General features: G+C 36.9%; 1 protein-coding gene across 15 annotated transcripts in view; it reads left to right on the forward strand.

Annotated features, from left to right (window-relative positions):
• DMD (dystrophin) overlaps positions 1–22,619 on the forward strand; it is a 1,110,121-nt gene that overhangs the window by 242,722 nt on the left and 844,780 nt on the right. For all 15 annotated transcript variants that reach the window (XM_072349305.1, XM_072348356.1, XM_072348443.1 and 12 more), the window contains exon 2: positions 21,516–21,577. Coding sequence is in view for 13 of the 15 variants with exons in the window: in XM_072348356.1 (XP_072204457.1) it covers positions 21,516–21,577 (62 nt within the window). In the remaining 2 variants the exon portion in view is untranslated. The remainder of the gene's footprint in view (positions 1–21,515; positions 21,578–22,619) is intronic.

The following is a 22,619-nucleotide window of genomic DNA, read 5'->3' on the forward strand; positions in this document are numbered from 1 at the left end:
TTCTTCAACATACTAATCATCCACAATTACTCAGATTTCAGCGAATAATTAAGACATTGAGGATTTGTAAATATTTGTAGTTCTCAATTGATATTTTGAAATCACTATTTCCAATTCCTCCTCTCCAAATCAATTTTCAATTAGCCAGTGCAATATATGTTTCCAATTATATTTTCTGAGTTAATGTTTCAAGCTGTAGAATTCAGCTGGAGCTTAATACTGTTAGCTGAAACTAAGTTTTTCTGCTTCCTCAACCAGGAACATTAGAAATGGTAAAATTTGAGTGCCCAAATATTGGTAGTGCAAATATTTCATCATATTGGAATTTTGAATTGGAGTGTTTGTTATTATTGAAGTGTTTGGTTCCACATGGCTGATACCTTAGCAATTAGCATTTGTGTCTCTATTGACGTGCCGTCTGATGGAAGGTGAGTGTAATATTAAACTTCTTGCAAATCTCAGGCAATTTTCTAGTTTGATTAATTGAAACCCAGTTGCACAAAGCCTCCGGCTTTTATTTGTAGTTAGTGACTGTAGGTGAAACCTACTGCTATGAGCAAAAGGCAAACTTACTGGTTAGAGAACTGTGCCTTCCCATCTGGTCATTTCAAGGACAAAGCCTGCAAGAGCAAAGCAACAGTGGAGTGTCTGCTCTCACTTCCCCGCTCCCTGTGCTTTCTGCTTGGCTGAACTGTAGGAAAATCCTACTCTGAGCTGGGTGGTGTCTTGCCAGCGGTCTTAATGTGTTCTGCAATAATCTCAGCTAACTTAGCCTGAATTGAAATCTAGTATGCACACCTTAGAGGAGATGAAGATGATGGTGTGTCAGATGTGTCAAGCTGGCCTAGCCCTGAATTGAATCTGTTCTGCAAAAAGTGAAAAAAAGTTGCTTCCTTTCTTTCTTATCAGAAAGCCAGCACATTTCAAGTAGGTAGGCTTTCCATATTTAGCAGTGATTCTTGTATCATATAAATTTGTTTTGTACTAGTTTTGATAGTTGTTAGTACATAAACCATACTGTAGCAAAATACATCGATTCTCTGTAGTTAAGGAGTAAAGTAGGAAATTATACGTAAAATGAATGTCAAGAAGTATCACTCAATTTTCTTTTTTTTTTCTTTCTTTTTTCTTTTTTTTCTTTTGTAAGCTGGGTAAAGAGCTTAGAGTATTTATTTAACTCTTTACTTTTACCTGAAAAACACCTAATGCATTAGGCTGGGCAGTGTTTTTCATCTTAAATGAAAGTGGCAGTGGTACTGTGGTACTCTTTATTCATGTATGAGGCAACATATGAATCAGTTAGTTATTTTTTGTTTGTTAGTTTGTTCTACCTGTTTTTAACATCCTGTAAAAGAACAAACTGTATTCCCAGTGAGTCCTCTCCTTAATGGTAATTCTATAGATAGATCCAACTTTTCAGTAGGGATGTTTCCGTGCATTTAATTAACAAACTAGCGTAGTCCACTGTCATTTCTTAAGCTATGCTGTTAACTGATAATGGAAACTAAGACCCACAGCTATGCTGCTGGCTACTTCAGCAGATATTTCAGCAGCAGCAATGTGTGGAAAGCTGTTCAACCTGGGAATAGAGGCAATGGAGTCAATCTATGTCTTTCTCCTGAGGTTTTGGGTAGCCCAGCTTGAATTTTAACTGGATTTTTTGAAGTGTTCCACTGCACCAAAAAGAAGATAGATAGGAAAAACAACAACAACAACAAAAAACCAAGATGGAAAAATACTTAAGTCCACAGTGTTATGCAGCACATAATTTTGGCCTGTGATTTAAAGACTGATAAACTAATTGAGAGGGGTTGAAGAAAGAATAGGGTTGTTGTGTTTGTTGGGTTTGAGATAGTTGAATTGCTTTAAGTTTTCCTTAGTTAAATATATATATATATAATAAATCAATTTTCTTGTGGGCATTTCTTTGAGGCTTATTCTCTCAGTTTGGCACAATCCTGATCAGATTTTCTTTAGGATTTTTAAAGGTGAGTGGCATAATTGGTGCTGTTTCAGAGCACTCAGGTATCTTCCAACTATATGGTGTAGGAAATGGCATCAGAGATATCAGATTGGAAGACCACCTTGTATACTGAAAGTGGATGTGTGCTTGTAAATTAGCTGTGGTTTAGTGTGCACCTTAAACATCTTTTGATGTTCAGACTTTTTGTACCTCTGTCCGTGGTGTTTTCAATTTGCCAGTCCCAAAGTGGTGAGTCCAGCATTGCTTCCAGTGTCTCTCACTGCAGGTGCAAAATTCAACAAAGCTGTTAAATCTGATTTGAGGTGCTAATGGTAGTTGAGGATGAGTACATAAAAGATATTAAAAAGTGTATGCATAAAAGGTTCATGAATTATTGCAAGTTCCTAGATAAATAGCCAAATGTATTCAAAGAATTCTTGCTGAAACTGCATTTCCAAAGTAACCCCAAAATCCTTGATGGTGAGGTTCACTACTTGAAATATTTGTTGATAGCTCACTAATTCATATGGCACTCCTATTATACCTTTTATATGCGTTTGTACAAAAATGCAGATTCAGGAATTTATCTTGGTGCTTGAGAATAGTTGCTCGCCGAAAAATAGTTAATGATAGAATAGGTATACAGAAGAGAGACGTAATTTGTGACCTATGCTTCATATAGCAGCTATCAGAAATGTGGCTCATGCATATTAAACATCAAGCCTAATTGCAGTTTGTAATGTGAAGATGACAGCTAGTAATAACATAAAAAAAAAAAAAAAAAAAAAAAAAAAAAAAAGCTGCAGTCAAATGTACAGTATAAAAGTGAAAAACAGGTGCTTACATACACAGGTTGAAGTTTATGTTCCTAGATTAAATCATGGATTAAGGAGCGTGGATCACATTTAGTGCTCATTTTAGTATCATTAGAATTGTAAACTCCCTTCATAAGTACTTAGAAGTGAGGAAAAATGCTTCTTGCTTCAAGAGTTTAGTAATAGTCATCAAACATCATTGGAAGCATGTGCCATCTTTCAGAGGTATATGGAAAACTCTATGTTAGTGAATCAGTAATGCGGAGTTGTACCTGCTTGAGTACTAATGTGTATGAAGAGCTTAAGTGTGCTTGTTTTACTTCTGTCGTGCCTAATCGGTCAAAGAGCACTATGATCTAGAATCATAGAGTGGTCTGGGTTGAAAAGGACCACAATTATCATATAGTTTCAGCCCCCCTGCTATATGCAGGGTCACCAGTCACCAGATCAGGCTGCCCAGAGCCACATCTAGCCTGGCCTTGAATGCCTTCAGGGATGGGGCATCCACAACCTCCTGCATCACCACCCTCTGTGTGAAAAACTTCCTCATAATATCTAATCCAAACCTCCCCTGACTCAGTTTAAAACTATTCCCCCTTGTCCTGTCACTACTCACACTCATAAATAGCCATTCCCCCCCCGTTTATACATTCCCTTCCAGTTCTGGAAGGCCGCAATGAGGTCTCTCTGGAGCCTTCTCTTCTCCAAACTAAAAAGCCCTAGTTTCCTCAACCATTCTTCATAGGAGAGGTGCTCCAGCCCTTTGATCATCTTAGTGGCCCTCCTCTGGACTCTCTCTAAGAGCTCCACGTCATTCCTGTACTGGCCTGGACACAGTACTCCAAATGGGGCCTCACAACAGCTGAGTAGAGGTGATGCCTCCCTATATAGGTGATGATCAGCAGTAAAAACTTTATTACTTAAAAACTATAAATTTCATATACATGTCTGCTTGAAATGATTTTTTTGGATATCTGCATATGAGACATTTCACTTTATACAAATACTGCAAAATTTGAGTATGGATGCACATATATGTTGTGGGCTATAATTCTGTAATTTGTGTGTTGTTTTTTATTCTTTTTTTTTTTTTTTTTTTTTTTTTTTTTTTCCTTAGCATTGGTATTGCTTTTGCTGCAGTAATATCAGTCTGTGTTAATTAATTTACCAAAAGTGTAATCCTCACTAATGATGCTTGGTAATCCAGTTATGTGCATTGTTTCAAGCAATAGCATTGCTTTTTCCCCACTTTCAAGGTAGGAGAGAGATTTATTTGCCAAATATCTGTGGAACAGTGTGATCCTCTTTTCTAAGCCTATGCAGTGCATGGAAACTGCATCATTGGCTTTTTGAAACCAAAATGCAGAATGTGTTCTAAGCCCTAAGCTCTCATGACAGTATTATGAGAATGTCTCAACAGTGTCTCAGACCTTACATAGATGAGCAGCTAAAAGGAAGATGAGTTCACCTATTTCTGGTACTAGAACTATAGGCATAATCAACTTTTAAAGTACTTTAAGTTCTGATGGCAAATTGTAATGTGGCTTAATATTAATCTATTTTGTAAACATCATTTAAGTCAAGCTGATATTTCGCGTGAGTTTTACATCTAAAAACCAATGATGATAGTGAACGCTGCTTAAAGTATGCAAAGAGTGTTCCGCTAATAAAAACAAGAATAACTAATTGCTAGTATCTTTTTCTGGCTGATTGTTCCGTATTTACAGTGAATCTTAGCTACTCATCTAATTGTCTGGAAAGATTTAAAAACTCTTTGTTTCAACTGTTTCATAACTTAATCTCACCATGTTAAGTCGCTTATGGAGAGACAATACTGAAACATTTAGTTCCATTTAGTGTAAGAGCATAATTCCCTAATTGTTTCTTGACGGTATTTCAAGCAGCATCATTCTTTTTAAATTTTGCATTTATATTGCTTCTGTAAACTGATCCTCCCCTTGCTAAAATGAATAGGGTTTTTTTCATTATATTTGCTCTTAGCACTGTAAATTATTTTCTCATGACCACATCGGTCTTTATGGGGAAGAGGGAAATGATAATTAAATTCTTTCCATGTAATAAATTAGTAGGCAGGCTCACTTTGTTCAGTGCAGATGTCCAATCTGTGTTCTGGGCTGTCGTTTTTGATGTATAACAACTAATGGGAGGCAAATACTTGTTTTTTTATATTACAGAATGTTTGTATGCCCAATTATGAAAGCAAACACAATTAAGAAGATATCTGTTCTTATGTTTAAGTACTACATTTGTGTTTCTTTTGGGGAGGAAAACAAAAGAAAAAGGATTTTTGAGGAACAGTATGCGTGTTAGAATGCAGTCTTATTAACTTAATATGGGAAGTTGCATATTTCCTAAGTTCTTTTTCCATCTTTGAATTATAAATGGAGGAAAAATGTTACAACTTGAAGTACACTTCAGTTCCTTTCTGGCACAATAACATAGAGATGAAGTTAGTACTATTTGCATCCATAGAAACGTGACAGTCATATCAATTTGGCCTCTGTAAGCCATTTTTTATTAGAAATCCTCACTATATCACTCACTGCTTTAGCTGACTGCAGCCTGATATTCTACTTGTTCCATATGAGAATAGCAGTATTTTTAATTTCCAAAACTAATATTTGGTTACAACTCCTTGAGTTCTGCTGTGTTGTTGGTGGAGTCTGAATGTCACAGAAGCATTGCTTTTGATGACTAATTAAATATCCAAGGAATTTAACCTCCATGTGTCATTGTCATCAAGCTGATGATCCTGATGAAGAATGCCTGCCAATTAGAGTTATAGAAATACCAAAATAACATAGACATTATTTGTGTGATTGCTAAATTATTGGCTAGGGATTGCAATTATTAGTGGAATAGCCAGCTAGTTCCTCGCTTCTTAAAATTCTCAAAAATGTACTACTATTTCTGTTTTTTTTTTGGCTTAGGAAAAGGATCTTAGTACTCAAAGAAGACCAAAATACAGAGGTCATTTCTTGATCTACACTGACGTGGCCTGAAGGTCTAGCAATAATATGAAACAAGAATCCTTAATATATAATGCCTTCAGGATATCAGGTGTTAGTCCTGATATTAAGGATTTACAAAGAATAATTGTGTTTAGATCCACATGAACACCTTTCTGCCATTATTTTTTTTAAGTGTTCATTAATTCTACACTTTTACCTTAGGATTTTGCTTATTCAGGAGCACCTCAGTGCAAAAGTGAATCATGTGGGATAAGTACAACCAAATTCAGATTTTGGTGTTTGACAACTTAAAATAAAGAACATGCAAGGAAGCTTTATTATTAACATATTACAAGGGCATTTTAAAAAGAAATAGAGATTAGATTCAGTATGAGTAGGGCAAAGGGAAATAGCTTCTCTGATGATGGACACAGTGAATTGCTTTGGTGAATAGTGATGTCTGAACTTGTTCTCTTGTACACTCCATTTTTGCAAGGGTTAACTTCATTCAGATTGATATAGTTGTTTGAGATTATGGAATTGAACTGCTAGAGAACTGGAAAATAATAATTATAACTGCGAAGAATGCAATTTGTATGGGATTCACTTTTTGTACTAAGTTTGGTTTTTAATTATTCTAAAGTTTGTATTTCTTTGATCATCAGCGAGTTGTAGCTTTAGATAATCTAGTAGCTGATACGTAATGGTCTCAGCCTTTTGGGTGAGATTTTATCAGTAGTTTCTGGAGATGAATTCTCATTTCCTCTCTCAATGAGCTACCCATATATTTTCACATTTGCCTAACACATATTTGGATTTCTGTTTAAAATATGACTTCTGGCATCTTCCTACTGAGAAGCTGCTGCATTAGACTGATGATTTTAAAAAGTTACTGAGTGGAATACAAATGCAGTTAGAATTAGATCCCTTGCTTGTGCATATAATCCTGGTTGCTATAAAACAAAAGCCCTGTCAAAGACTACGTAGAAAATTGAACTATTTACTGTGTCTGTGTGCTGTGTACCCCATCTTGTTTTGTTGTGGTGTAATTAAATGTTCATTCTGGATCTTTCCAGAAGTATGAAAATTCCATAACAAAACTCATACTTTCTTCCTGTATGTTTTTTGTTAATTATGTCATCTTACACATCATAAATTGAAGAAATTTTCAACTTATCTTGGAAAATGTCCCCACGAGAACGAAACTGTTAGACTTAAATACATTTGCTCACAAAATTCTAATCCATGAGGGCTGATCCAAAAGTAATGCCTCCTATTTTGTTAGATTGTTCCACAGCATCAGAGGCGAGTGTTGGTGGTATGGCAGGGAACACTGTTCTGTTTTGTTGTTGTGCAGCAGATGGCAGTAGATGGGCAGTCTGACAGGGTGGTAGTCTGACACAGAAATGTCGATAAAGCAAAGGTGTATCCCTGAATTCCCCCACTGATGTTTATTGACTGTTGAATGTTTATGGAGACCAACCGGTAGATGCGAGCCCAGTGATGCAGTAGGTGGTGCATTTCAGCAGTGGTGACAGTGGGTCATCTCCACTGCTGCTGACTTTTGAGAGTGTGGCATGCATGCTCTTCTTCATCGCTGGTTAAAATGCATAGCTCATGGTAGTGACTATGTTGAAAAATACTGTTTTGTAGCTGAGAATTTCCTCTATTAAACATCGTTATTGTGTTCTCAGTGTCTGTTGTAGTTTCTGTGTAAATACATAACTTTCAAAGTGATCTACATATTTCCAAGTATACTTTCAATATATTAGGTCTGGTTTGAGTTTCTAGAGGTTGTATGTCTTGAAGACGTGGATTCCTCCCCTCAACCCCACCTTGATTACTTTACTGCATTTTGTGTTTTCTCTGAAAGCATTCGAAGAATGTTCAGTTGGTCTTTCTAAGAGTTCTCTAAAGTAGAAACCAAAACTTGAATTCCAATGAGTATTCATTTCTGTTTATCTGTTAGAGTTGATATGACCACAGTGATCTGCTTGACGTGTCTCTAGAAGGTATTTGACAACAAAAATACTGTTCCTTACTATTGTGAAAACATTGGAATGGAATAACAATATGCTTCTTGAACATAGTTCATGATGTTTCAGAATGCCTGCCTTGAGTTGTCTAGACTGAAAAAGAACAACTGTAAAAAGAAAGACAAATAGATATTTTTCTTCCTTTTCTGTACTGGATTTATTTTAAGGCAGTGCAATTCCTCTCTGTGTAAAGCTTATGAGATGACACTGAATTGAAAGCAAAATCAATATTTGTAATAGGTAACTGTCATCACATCAATACTATATTTCTTAATCTTCACTTAATGTTATAGATATGGAATCATTCTCTGGGGGCAGTTCTGAACAGTGTATGAAATGAAAAGTCTTGATCAATGTACATCCAGGTGGTGAATGTAGATAACATCTAAAATGTTTGTGTCTGTTGCAGCCTGAAAGTTTTAATTCCAATTGAGAGGCCATGAGATCTGCATGAATTAAAAAAATATATATTGCTATTGCAAATGAGTTACTTCCTATCACAGCACCTACATAAGAAGTTGTTCTATCAGATTTTAGTATTTAGTATTCAGGTTTAACTTTTGCCTGTTATTACATTAGTATCAGGTAGATGTGTTTAGAACGGGATTCCTTAGTACTTTCAGTTATTTCCCATATCTATCACATGTTGCAGGCTTCTCCTTCTAACTGCAAATCCTGACATACAAGTTTTGGACTAGAAATTAGTTCCATGCACTGCATAACTTTGATAGACAAAGATAATGCATTAACTAAAGAGCTTCGTTTGTTTACAGTGATGTAATTTCTACTAATGATAATGCTTGTTCCATGTAATTGTAACTTTTTTCTCCCTGAAATATGAGGAAGAAAGGATTGAACTACTGTTGGTCCGGACATCAGAGTGAATTTTGACTTTAATGCTTTGTATCTTAAAAATAGTGAAAAGTGCATTTCATCTGTTATGGCAGCCACCATGTTCCTGATGAGGAGTAAAACTGATTTCTATATTGTGTTCTCTTTTTTCAATATATTAGTAACAAGAAGAGGGGAAAAAAACAAACAAAAAAAACAAACAAAACAAACAAACAAAAAAAAAAAAAACAACAAACAAACAAAAAAAAACTCACCAAGTTAAATGCACATAATTATTCCAGTATGGATGACTTTACATTATGAGGGGATAACTTTACTTTAGGGGCTGAGCAATCACTTCCTAGCTAAACCTGTTAAAGAGAAAATGAGAAACTTCATAGGGAAAAAGGAGTCTGCAGTTGTTATCATGGTTGTTTATTAGAGTTGCACGTGAGCTTTCTAGAAATTCAGTGAGTTTCCAGGACTTTTGATATGGTAGGGAGTGTTTGAAAGGCACAGTTGAACTGAGATTTCTGTGAAATCATGATATTTAGACTTCTAAATAGTCTGTACTATCCTTCACGTCTGTGAAATAATAGCAGTCTTCCCAAATATGAGACAGTAGGAGACAAGCATATTTATTATACCAATTTATTTTACTCAATTATATACTTCTGAAAATCTAAGCTTCTTCACAGTCATTTGTACAATTGAGCCATAAGAAATAGTATAATGTAGTTGTGAAATTAGAAGAGTTCTAGAGGAACTAAATTCTGTTCTATTAAGTTGGAGTGGTTTTTTTTGTTGTGTTACATTGGAATTCCTTTGTTTGCTTTATTGTCCAGTTGATTGATATCAGTAGGGGTTTCTGAAATGCTTTATCTTATTCTTAGCATATCCTTTATCTCCTCCTTTGAGAAGGGTATTTTTGGGGATGATGAGAGGAAGCTGACACCTAATAGCATATGATCTGTAATAGTTTACTGTGAATGAAATAGATTACAGCTTCCATTTAGACACATTCATCATTACTTTGGCTACTTCAAATGATGTTAAAACAGGAGTGCAAAGCATGGACCACCAACCTTTCATTTGTACAGCTGTCCTAAGAAGGAAATTTTCTTTCAAAGTTTTGCAAATTCTTTATAATAAGGTGAAAGCCAAGTGAGACGATTGAATGTTATAAGTTTTTCTTCACTTTAAGAAAAAGTGTGTGTATTTTAAACAATTGCTTATTAACACTTCAATCTCATTTATAACAGACTTCTCCAATACATGTCTTAGAGGCAGCCTGCATAAACCGACTCAGACACTAATTGGCTCAGATGAAAGAAAGTAGACAGCAGTCACTCAAGCAGACTGCATAGCTTGTTCTCTAACTGCTTTTGACAGAGAAACAAAAAAAGGAACTTGAAATATTACAGACAAACGTTAGCCACCACTGTGTACTTAATAGAGTTGTTTGTAATGAATATTTTAATAATGAAACAAGATCTGCAGGTGTTATTAACTTGTCTTCTCTGTTCTGCATGTATATGACATGAATATTAATGGACTGTGACTGTAAAGCATGTCTGATTTTATTTTTTTTTAAATTATTTTTTTAGTAAATAAAAAACTGCGGAAATACATAAAAATGCAAGAACTTCTAAGCTTTGCAATTGTGTATCACTAGGTGGCATTTACTGAAAGCAGCGCAGCAGAATATGGTCTTTACATCAGCAAAACACTAGATTCTGCTGTCATATTTTATACTCTGATAAACTCTTTTAAATCCTGTTATTTCCTTCATCTTTGTTTGCACTGAGTCGACAGTCTGTCATTCAGAAAGTTTGGGGACTCTTACTTTCCCATTTTGAGGTTTGCTACTTTGACTTGATCATGAAAAAATCTCACTACCCTTGGTGCCTTGTCCTTCATTCTCTGCATTCGAAAATAAGTAGGAATCTAGAATGTGAAATCGTTTTAAGAGTGCTTGTTTATACACCGTTTTCAGAACAAAGCAACAGAAAACAAAGCAAAAAAAAAAAAAAAAAAAAAAAAAGCATATTTTTACATGAACACTGTGACTATGAAAGCTGTGGGTAATTTTAGCTAGTTACATAACCTTGACTACAACTACTTCTGCAATAATAATACGCCCACACGGTGCCTGTGTCAGTTCACTCTGGGGTTGCCTGCTGATCAGCTGATGGGTGATCTGCCCTCTGAAGCTTACTGCAAACAAAAATGGGGGGATGTGGGAGGGGGGATGCGGAGAAAATATCAGGCTCATGTTTTCAGTAACAATTTGCCTGGTTAAAAAGCATGAAGGCTAGAGCTGTTTGCAGGTTTTGAATAATGTGTTTCTTAGTTGGTGCTGTTTTTTGTGACATTGTTGAAATACACAATCTGCCAATGCTGCTGTTTTCTCAGATGTAACTTTTCACACATCTCTAACAAATATTTATAGTTTGGGGTTAGCTTGGGAGCAGGCCTGGTGATAGTAGCAGTGTTGAGGGAACCTGTTTTCACTCTGAATTAGTTTCAGCAATTCTCACATCATTGATACTGAAGAGTAGTTATATTTATTTTGAGTTGTTGCTAAATGTGCAGTGTACACAAAACAAATTTATTTAACATCAAGTGGTAAGAATTATATAGTGCCATCTGTATCTGAGGGCTTCCATAGCATCTGCTCTTTGACTTGCAGCTTGACTGGGTCTATCAAACCATCCTGACTCCACATTCCTCCACAGGAGTGATGTGTGAGAATAGGCCTGTACTCTGAGGAGGAAAAGAAATGCCTGATGCTGACTTGTTTCTTCTTTCTTTTGCTAACAGCAAGGCGGGGGGAGGGGGAGAGGGAGTTTAAAACAGGAACAGCTGAAGCTAGAACTAATACATTCAAGACTTATTTAATGTGTCTGTTGTGTCTGCTCAGTCCTTTGCATGAGTAAAACCTGTTGTTTTGAAAAGTCCATTAAATCCTCCCTTTCGTCCAAGTTGGACCAACAGCCGGAGCTGTGCTGAGCAGCAGCAGGTGCTTTCTTCCTGTACAATGCCCGCAGGCCTCATACATCCTCCACTGCCTTGGGGATGAGAGGGCCTGTGGTGAACATTGCAGCTTGTGTCTGCTGTCTCAAAATATGTTTTAGGTGTAACAATAGTAGGAAATGTATGTGGAAAACAGTATAACTGTCTGGGTTTATTGATAAAGATGTTAAAGAGCACCAGTCCCAAGATGGACCCCTTGGGGGATGCTACCCATGATTGTCCTCCACCTGGCCATAGAGCCATTGACAACAACCCTTTGTCTGTGACCATCCAGCCAATTCTTCATCCACGGAACAACCCAGCCTTCAAATCCATCACTCTCCAATTTTGAGATAAGAATATGGAGTGTGGCCTTGGACAAGTTCAGGTAGATGACATCAGTTGCTGTTCCTTTCTCTACCAATGCTGTCACTCTGTCATAGATGGCCACCAGATTGGTCCGGCACAGTCTGACCTTGGTGAAGTCATGCTGGCAGTCTCTGAGAAGTGATGTTTCCGGTTTTCCAGTCACTGGAGACTTTGTCTGAAAGCCATGACTCTTCAAATATGATGGAGAGTGACTGAAAACTACATCAGCCAATTTCTTCAGGACCTAAGAGGCATGTCGTCCAACCCCATATACTTCCACAAATTTAGTCTCATGAGGTGGTTTCTGACTTGTTCTGACCTTACAACTGAGGGGAATTTTGCTCTCCCAACTCCTACCCAAGGATTCAAGGAAGTGAGAGATGTGGGAAGCCTGTCTGCAAGTGAAGATTGTCAGAAGCGTTTTACTTCATAGAATCATAGAATATCCTGAGTTGGAAGAGACCTATAAAGACCATCAGGTCTAACTTGTGCCTAATCTGTAGGAAGAAACAAAGATTTCTATTCACAACAATCCACTTAAATAGAAATAGTAACACATTTTTCCCCAGAATGCTTATTTGGTAAGGTGATGTTAGAGTCTACTAAGAGCCTTTACTTTCTTTCATTTTTCTTTCATTTTTTGGTTGGTAACCTCCAAATTTTCTGAAGTGAATTTTTGATTATTGTTATACAATTTATAACAATGAATGAACTTATGCATCCTTTTAGATCTTATTAGTAGTATTTTTTCACAGCACTTGGATGTACTGGTGCAGCATAACTTAATTGGTACCTGGCTATCAAGAAGTTCATAATATAGTTACATCAGACAGTATTCTGGAAGTTCCATCGAACTGCAGTGGATTCAGTTGGTTCATTCATTGCATTTGGTTTTGTTTCACTTCACTTCTAACCATCACGAGGTCTGAGTGAGTGCAAACATACGTCCTCATTTTGGGGTATGAAATATCATCTACAGTGTTCAAAAATACTACTGTATTGATGGTATGATGTTCAAATAGCACATGCTAATATGAATATATTACCAGTCCTAGATTTGGTTTGTCAGTATATACTTGACATTGAAAAAGGGGCTCATACAAAGCTGAATCTTCAAATGAATAACTACATATTTACACTTTTTTTTTTTTTGTTTTGTTTTGTTTTGTTTGTAAGATTAACCCTTTCCCTAGTGAGTACCATCCAGCTTCTCAGGTAGAGAGGTATAAGGGAACTGACATGTCACAGACTGATGTGATGATTGAACACCTGGTGAAGGGGTGGCTGGCCCAGGAAGCACAGATGCAAGTAGTTTACCTGTTTGTCCCACACAACCTTCAGCTCATATAAGGGCTAGCCTCTGAAAGGAGAACACCTCCTGGATGATGGTCATTTTCTGAGAAGGGATGTTCTATAGCCAGAGTCCCTAACACGAGTTGAGTGAGTCTTCCTATGTAAGATTATTGATATTCCTAATTACGCTTTGCCCAGTATTGCAAAGAACTTATCAGGAGAAATTTCACTGCTTTCAAGGACCAACAAGAGGGGATGGTTTTGTTCAATTTTGAGAAATGATGGATCTTCTATGGAGAATTCAGATATATTGAGGGATTTTTAGGTTGCATATAAGGAATGATTTTTTTCACTTCAGAAAAATTTCCTGGGTTGAAAATATTACAGGTTAGAAAACAATAAGTGGAAGCCAACAAGGGGAACCAGCAAAAGCTGTGTTTGCAAAAATATCCATAACTAGGAGACTACAGTATTTTTGTGAAGTGTGGTTCAAAATTGGTTAATGTCCTTATTACAAGAGCCTAAGACAAAGCTGGGTTGCCAGCATTTGAGGCTGGTGTCCTGACTGGCAGCATGCTGCTACGATTCAGTGGGAGAGGAAATGAGCTGTCCTTCCTTTCTCATGTCCTTGCACTGCTGATGACAAGATCTGAAGTCAGAGCCTTCTTCCAAAAAGTATTTTTCTCCTATGCAAAATGAGCAAGAAGAATCTGAAATGTTTAGGGGCTAGAGGCGGGGAAGTGTTTTATTTTCAACCCACTTACATTATTTGCAGCCTGTGCCGTTAAGTTATTAGGTACTCCATATAGCAGTCAGACAGCAAGAAGAATATAACCAGACCACGGAGTAATTTGGAACAGTTTCTGCTTGTTATTGTGATTCTGCTGCTCCTTCCTTCTGGGCCAAATGCTCAGTACAGATGTAGTGAGATACAGTCAGTTCCCAAAGCATGCTTGTGTGTGCTAGACTAGAGGAGGACAAGGCCCACTGCTGGGAATACTGTTACTGCTGTATGAATCAGAGTTGAATGCCTATATTATGTTTACTTGAAGTATTCTGGAAATGTGAACTGAAATTCTATGAAATTTGTTTGTTTGTTTTATTTTTAAACCTAGATTTATATGTACATTTCACAGCTACTCGTTATTGTTTCAGTGTTCATATGCAGATTGCTTGCATCATTCTGATATGTTGGAGTCCTAGTCAACTTTTTTTTTTTTTTTTTTTTTTTTTTCTTCTCTTTCCCCGCTCCCCCCCTCTTTTGCTATGTGGTTAATGGCCTGGGGAGGCAGATCACACTACACTGCTTTGCTTCATATGCTTAGGTGGTGCTTTTGTGCAAATCTAAAGCTTTCCTTTGTATGAACTTTCAGCTGTACATCCAACGCTGTGTGTAAGCAGTATCACAGCTAACCCTAATCCTAATGCCTTATGCCTTTCTCACTCCGGAAAGGACTTGTCACCTTTTTCTGTCCTACCTTTGTTTCTTCTTTTGCATGCTTTGCTTTCCCTTTCTTCCCCCAAGCCAAGAAAGGTGTCTCCCAGTGCCTTCATCTTCCTATTTGTCTTCCATCACAGTCCGCTTTCTTCTCTTCTGTCATTGTTTTCTTTCCTTCTTTTTCCTACAACAATGTCACTCACTCTATTATTCTCTTTTCTTTCTCATTACTGCTCTTTGTCTACATTCATATTTCTCTACCAGTCCTCAAAAGCATTTTATGTATTTTCCTCAATAACTAATTAGGCAAAGTTAGGTCAGAAGAATAAGACTGTTCTAGCAACATCTGTAATGTCTTAATGAATGGAAAGAAAGAAAGGAGAAAAATCAAGAAGCTTTTCTTTTACTTAGGTGTTTATGATGAGAGAATAGTTCAGGCTAACAATAAAATAAGAAACACAAGGAGCTTTCTTTATCTGGAATTCAGTCTGAGCCTGTGGCGTCAGTAGAAATCTAGTAAGTTTGTTCGTGGAACTGTTCTCCCTTCTGTCTTCTGTGCAGCAAATGCAATCCCCAGCGGTGTACTCCTGTATCTCAGGAAGCAGAAGGGGAAAACTGACTTGAGATTAAATGTTTTTGGTGTGTAATACTCCAGCTCCTATTCCTAAATTTGTCTTGAATCTTTACCAAACATCCTCAAAATGTTGTACTATTTTGGAAGGATTTAGTTGTACTTTTTTTTAATTTAGTAGTCTGGATGCTGAAGTCTGCCATTTGTGCTGAGCTTTTGAATAGGTTCATTAGTGTTCTGAGCAGCCTAAGATGGCATGATTATGGTGATTTGACTCAGGCTCCACAGTAAAATCTTAGGAGTAGCATAAGGAACAGGGAGCTTTAACAGTATTCGGATAAAGTTAACACTCTTCTCATCAGTATATTTATGACATGTGGACAATGAATTGCATGTTACACATTGCCTTACATAAGCAATAGACTTAAAATTATTGGCTGTCTGTGAAAGCAGTCTTTTGTATTTCCTGTCAGCTTGTGAATGTCTTGGATGACCTCAATGACTGAAAATCAAAGCTAGGCCACTCAAATAGCATTCAGTCATTGTATTGCATTGATTTCTTCTTTCCTCCTTGGATAAGCAAAAATGGTAAAGGAACATTTTTCAGCAGTTGTAGTAACTGGCAGAGAATTGTAACAATGTGCTGGAAATCTCTAAGAATAGTGAATCGATAGAGCCAGAGTATTGATGATGTGACTATCTATGGCCTCTTTTGTTCCCAGTGCTCCCATCATTGCTGGCATTCACTCCCACTCAACGAAGCAAATCCTGGTCTTCTCTAAATCTGCTTTGTTTGACTGTTAGAAAGTAAAATACTAATTTTGGTGGTTTTACTTTCTAAAGTGTAGTGTTCAGATGAACATGCAGTTGCCACCAGTGAAGGAACTGTAATATGCCTTAATACCATCATTTAACAGTTTTCAGCTCTTATATGGGAAAAATCCTTTTCCTTTTTCTATTTTCTTTTTTTCTTCTTACTTGATTCTTCCTGATAGTCAAACATAACTTCTTGATTGTTATTTAACACAGCTCAAAGCAACGATGATTAAGAGAATAAGATGTCTCTTCTTTCCCTTCTTGTTTACCAATCTGTGATGGATCTACTTGCTGAAGACAGCATGAAGTCTTTTGTCACAAAAGCTAGATTCCTTTCATTGTCTCTGCAGTTATTTGAATATTCCATTAATTTTACGTAACCTCTTTATCATTACATTAGAGGAAAGAATTATCTGCTTATTTCATATTTAAAATAATAATAATAATCTGAAGATACAGCTAATTTCTCATATTCCTGAGGTGCCAGCTCACTTCAGAGTCTTCTAATTTTAAAAAAATGGGTTGTGCTTAATTTTGAGGAGCAATTTCTAAGCCACTTGCATCAGAACCACCCTGTATCTGCATCTGTGACAGGCAGAGTGCAAACGGTAGGAAAATCAAGGCCTTGATGTTGTAGTATATAATAGGAGAGGCTGCGGAGACTTCATCCTTAGAGATATTCAAAAGCCAATTCAAGTAGCCATGGGTAGTCCATTTCAAGTGACCCTGCCTGATAAGGAGGTTGGATCAGACAACCCCCAGAGGTGGCTTGCAGCCTTAACCACTCTGTGGAAGGTGCTATTTATTAATTGCCTCAAAAGTAAGAGGGACTGAAGATTTTTCAACAATGTATGAATGGATGTGCCAAACAGTGGAAGATTCTTTTACTATTCTTCAGGTTTTCCATGGGAAAATGGCTCATGTAACTACATAATTCTGTTTTTATGATATACACATGCATACATATACATATGTGTGGCACACGGTGTTAGAACCACCGCTTGCAACACCAGAGGGCCTGGGTTCGAATCCCCCTTGTGGTACAAGGGGTAAAACTGCCGCTCTGCTACACTAGAGGGCTTGAATCCCGGGAGTTGGACTTGATGATCTCTAAGGTCCCTTCCAACTCGCACGATACTATGATACTATGATGATATACATGTACACATACTGTGTGTATTGTCAATTTAGTCCACATAAAATCCTCTCACCAGTTGTCAGCCCATGTTATTAAAAACTGTGGGTTTTGTGTTAATACTGCTGTTTGCTTTCTGAATAGTCATTGTAGTATACCAGACTATTATCTTTTTTCTGTTACTATTTTTTACTTAATATGTTAGGTAGTATTTGAGGTGAGGTTGTTTTGTCAGTCCTTGTTACTTACAACATAATGTTTCCTTTTGCAGTTGAAAATAAAAAGAGATTTCATTTCAACATTGGTAAACAGTGGGTTGCAAGCATGAAATAGTTTAAGTAACTGAGAAAGTTGTCTGGTATCTGCTGGCCATTAATAATAGCATTTTGTTCTGTTGAATCCTGATTGTGTGTTGCTAAGCATTCTTTGCTGTGCCACTTATCCATATTAGCCTTGTCACCTGATTAAATCTTAGAAATGGCCTTTGTGGGATGATTAGCTCCATTAATACCGTGCTTTCTTTCCTAGTCATAATTTTCTGTGAACTCTAGCCTGGAATAATACTTTTAGAGTCAAATGTGCAGTTAGCTAATTCAAGAGGCTTATAGTCGCAGTTACAGAGCTAGATGCTCAAACTACCAGAAATACATCCGTTTGTGAATGTGTTCTGGTTAGAACAATTTCTGTGCAGAGGTCAAAGATGCTGTAACACATGAAAATCAGATAGTTCTCACAGGTCAGTATCATTTTTCTGAAATTACAGCGGGCTTTCTATGGATCTCAGCACGCTCGTTGTCTCAGATGGTAACACACAGAAAAGAGGCTAAGCCTGTTGCCTTCCAATCAAGGCCCAGCATTTTGAGGAAAACATATTTTTGCTGTGTTAAATGACAGCAATGTTACTTCTAATGTTAGTTAGAGAATGTGGGATCCGCACCATGTTTCAAGTCTAGGTTTACCTGAAGAGAGACAGTATGCTGTTTCTGTAATGCTCTGTAATTCTTCCACCTCAAAATAAAAGAATTAAACAAGCATATCATTGCTGGGCAGTTGAAAGAATTACCTGCCTGGCCTCTTGAGTATTCCAATTGCATCAAAGTAAAAACACCTGCAAGGGCATTTGTGGGGTTGTTGCTAAAGGATCTGTTACAGGCACAGCGATATGATATGAAAGTAGCAGCTGAGTGTTCTTGGAAGTGTACAGCACCGCACCCAGACAAATGTCATTTAGCTTCCACTACTATTCTGTCTCTAAGTCTGTTTTAGGAGAGCAATGTGGGTTTTTCAGGTTGTGGGTGTTTGTTTGTTCTTTTATTTATTTATTGAGGAAATAAGATCTTACTTATTATTGGGAAATCACACAGGACACTAAGATGGGCTCTGTTTTAGATTAGGAGGTTGTTACTGTCAGATTAATGTGTTATATAAATCTAGAGGTGCTTGCACGTGTTTGAAATTACTTCTGTATAAGAACTGCAAGGGAACATATTTGTGTTTGCAAAGGTAGCAGAGAATTGCCTGAAATTTTTTCAAAGTTTCAAATATTCTGATTTTGTCTGTAGCTCTCTTTTTTTCCTCAGGAGATCCTTTTTATTAGCTCAATGAAATTAACTGGTGATTAGGAGCTCAGTCTCTGGCATAGATCCTGTTGGAGAAGTGATTTAAAAACAAACAAACAATAATGCCAAAACAACTCACAGTGTTGGTGTGAATATGCTGTACAGTAGCCTGGGGCAGAAAAGAAAAAGGTTGGTCATGAGAAGGCATGTAGGCATTTCTGCCTCTCCTTTTCTCTGTTAATTCCGCATGTTCTTCTACCTCCTTTTATGGTCTGATTTAGTGATTTTATTACAGAAGATGATTGGGGGCTGGAGCACCTCCCCTACAAAGACAGGCTGAGGGAGCTGGCCTTGTTCAGCCTGGAGAAGAGAAGGCTGCGGGGTGGCCTCACTGCAACCTGACAGTACCTGAAGGGAGCCTATAAACAGGAGGGGAGTTAATTCCTTGAAATGGTGGACAACAGCAGGACAAGTGGAAATGGTTTTAAGTTGAAGGAGGAAAGATTAAGGTTGCATGTCAGGGGAAGTTCTTTACTATGAGAATTGTGAGGTGTTGGAACAGGCTGCTGAGAGAGGTTGTGGATGCCCTGTCCCTGGAAGTGTTCAAGGCCAGGTTGGATGGGGCCCTGGGCAACCTGGTCTAGTAAATGGGGAGGTTTGTGGCTCCATGATCCCTGAGGTCCCTTCCAACCTGAGCTGTTCTGTGAATCTTAAACAGAAATAGATATTCATGTGTAATACTTCATATGAAGTTGTTGAAGAAGTTTGTATACGACATCAGATTAAATGTGTATGTCTCATCAATAAAATGCATCATCTTTCTCCCATCTTCTGCTCGTGGGTCCTAACATGTGGTTGGAAGAAGTCAAAACCTATATTATAAACATTTTACTTTTAAAGAGTGAAGAGATGCCTGCAAGGGAAAAATAAAAGATGTAACAGTTTTAGCTTGTTAATTACCAAAAGCATTGGGTCTCCTTCAATTTCTGATGCTTCCTGATGAAGCAGGAAGTATTATTAGGGATAGATAGCAATAGCACTCTAGAAAGTTGGCTACAATGAACGCTTGTATGTTAATTACAGAATGTATGTAATACTCAGCTGTTATGAATGTTTCTAGTAGTATTATAGCACTGTAAATCTTTTTATTCCTGAACCTCTGATAGCAATTAGAATTTGCTCAATTCAATATGAAGACTATCATGAGATAGCAGCCATAGTATTATTTTTCTCACAAGTATATTGAATTGTTATGAAAGGAAAACAGTCTTGAAAAAGACACTTTTAATGGCTGCTGTTGAGGTGTGAACTTTTAAGAACAAAAGATGTATTTGTCTTGACTTGTCTCCTTGGAGGAACAGAGGGAGGGAAAGCAAACTGCATTATTAATGCTGTGCATTTCTCATGTGGCTCGTCCATACCAGTCTTTCAGATTCATCTGAATTCTGTAATGTTATTAATTGCTGAACATCTCATATGGGAGTTAAATATCCCTTTTTATTTAGGAAGTGTACAGAATTGAACTGTAAAGCAAAAGACAGATAGCTCTGAGTGAGCTTTGTTTTTGTATAAGCATTCTGCTGCTTATTTTTTTACATTATGCCCTGTACTTCTAGTTTGTTTAGACATCATCATCCAAAGAGGTCTTCCTTTTTGTTTTATTCCACAGATGTTGTCTAATAGATGTTTCTGAGCTTATTAGGTTCTATGATTAAAGCACCATTCTTTCTTTATGTAAAATACATCTGAATTGAATCTCCGTGCACCCAGTTCCATTCTGTGTCTTTGGTCATGATTTGGATGCCAATAGAATCTAGGTCTGAGATACTCATCTACTTCTACAGTGTTTTTTCAAATGAAAGATTTTAAATGAAGCTTTGTGCATGGCTGAATAAATGTGTGCTTAGCTGTTGGCTGGTGTTTTTTGTTTTTTTTTTTTTTTTTTTTTTTTTTTTTTTTTTGCTTTTTGTTTTTTCCCGGCTGGAAAGAAAATATTTAACAAATTAGAATGGGGAAATAACCTATTTAAAACCAAAACAAACAAACAAACAAAGAAAGGCTTCACTTCACAAAGAAATCTGAAGATATGCATAGAAACTTGCAATTTTAAGTACTTTTCGTTAAGTGCAGTAGAACAGTTTCCTGTTGCTGCAGTCACTCTGTGTGTTCTGTTACAATTCCAGGTATCCTGTTCAAATGGCTGTTGAAGTTGAAGGGACCTAAAGGTCCACCCAGCTCCAATCCCTTCTTCTACCAGCTCAGGCTGCCCAGGGCCCTATACAACCTGGCTGTGAGTGCCTCCAGGGATGGGGCACCACAGCTTGTCTGGGCAGCCCAGGTCAAGGCCCCACCACCTTCCAGGGAAAGAGTTTCCTTCTAACATCTAACCTAAATCTCCCCTCTTTTGGTTTAAAAGCAACAGTTCGGTTTCTAACTGCAGCATGTTATCTCTCAGAGGAAAAAATACACTTCTGAATTCATGAGATGAGCCAGGGATATAGACCTCAAAACCAGTGACTATAGAGGCACCTGTGGGCTTTTAAAAATATGTAATTCTAAGAGACAGAATATGTTCAATTAGATGCCCTGAATAAGTTTGAATTGTGTTTAGTAGCTTTATTACAAACCAAGACTGAAGCTTTAATTGATAATATCATGTTTTGTTGAATCATTCAAATAAGTGCTTTACTTTTCTCTGACAGATGAACGGGAAGATGTTCAAAAGAAAACATTCACAAAATGGATAAACGCGCAGTTTGCTAAGGTAATTTTTTTATTATTATTGATAAAATATGCTTTGTATATTTTGTTTAAATTCTTCCACTGAGGCTTATTTTTTCAAGATACTGATAAGTTTTGGGTATTGCTGAGTACAGCTGACTAATTTATTTAGAAAAAATATTCAAGTTTTATTCCCTATTATTTTTGTAGGAATTGAAATGCAAGAAAGTATCCTCTTCTCAAACAACTCTCTGCATAGATTTATTCTTTTGTCTTAAACCTCAAACTAGTCACACAGATATTTTTTGTTTGCCTCTGTTGTTACATTTCTAACCTACCGAGGAGTTTTTTCTGCTGGACCTGTCTCTTCCTGTCTCTGGGTGTGAACAAATTTAACAAAACCAGATGAATTGGAAAGGGGCAAGGTCAAAGATAAGAGATGTAATCAAGTCAGCAAATTATCCCAGTCAATTATATTGTTTGGAAGTAGTTATCTTTTGTGAACTCTTTGATGACATTAAAGACTGGGGGGAGGGAGAAGATGAGAAAAAGCCTAACTATTGAAGAAGCTCCCTCTTCCCTTGGCAGTATTTAATAGTTTTACCTTTGATACCCAGCAAAAACTGAGCTGAAGCTATAAATTTGATTATTTTTTTAATTTTTTTTAAAGTTTCTGGCAGATAATTACTGAATTGTATTTTCTAGTAATAAAATAAGTCAACCTCATAATCTGTAATTTTATCTGCTAGGTATTCATTGAAAATAGGTAATAATGACTTAATAGATGTAGTATTTTTTGTGTTTATTCTAGCTTTTTATAAGATTTTTCTCATTAAAAATGAGCTGTTATATTCAGATTATCTTTATTCTATGATTTTGAATAATGTGCTCAGCAGTGGGGCAGTGAAACAGAGTCCCACATAATTTTTCCACGGTTAGAAGCATTTTCTAACGGTGACTCAAATGATTTAGACAGCACACATTTGTGTTCAGCAAGTTTATGGAGAGATGTCCAGCAGTTAGGAAGGAAAGGATCAGGATGAAATATAGCCTTGAAGAAATGGTCTCACATCGATCAGTGAATT

This window comes from Excalfactoria chinensis, chromosome 1 (genome assembly GCF_039878825.1).
Source record: "Excalfactoria chinensis isolate bCotChi1 chromosome 1, bCotChi1.hap2, whole genome shotgun sequence".
Taxonomy (NCBI): Eukaryota; Metazoa; Chordata; class Aves; order Galliformes; family Phasianidae; genus Excalfactoria; species Excalfactoria chinensis.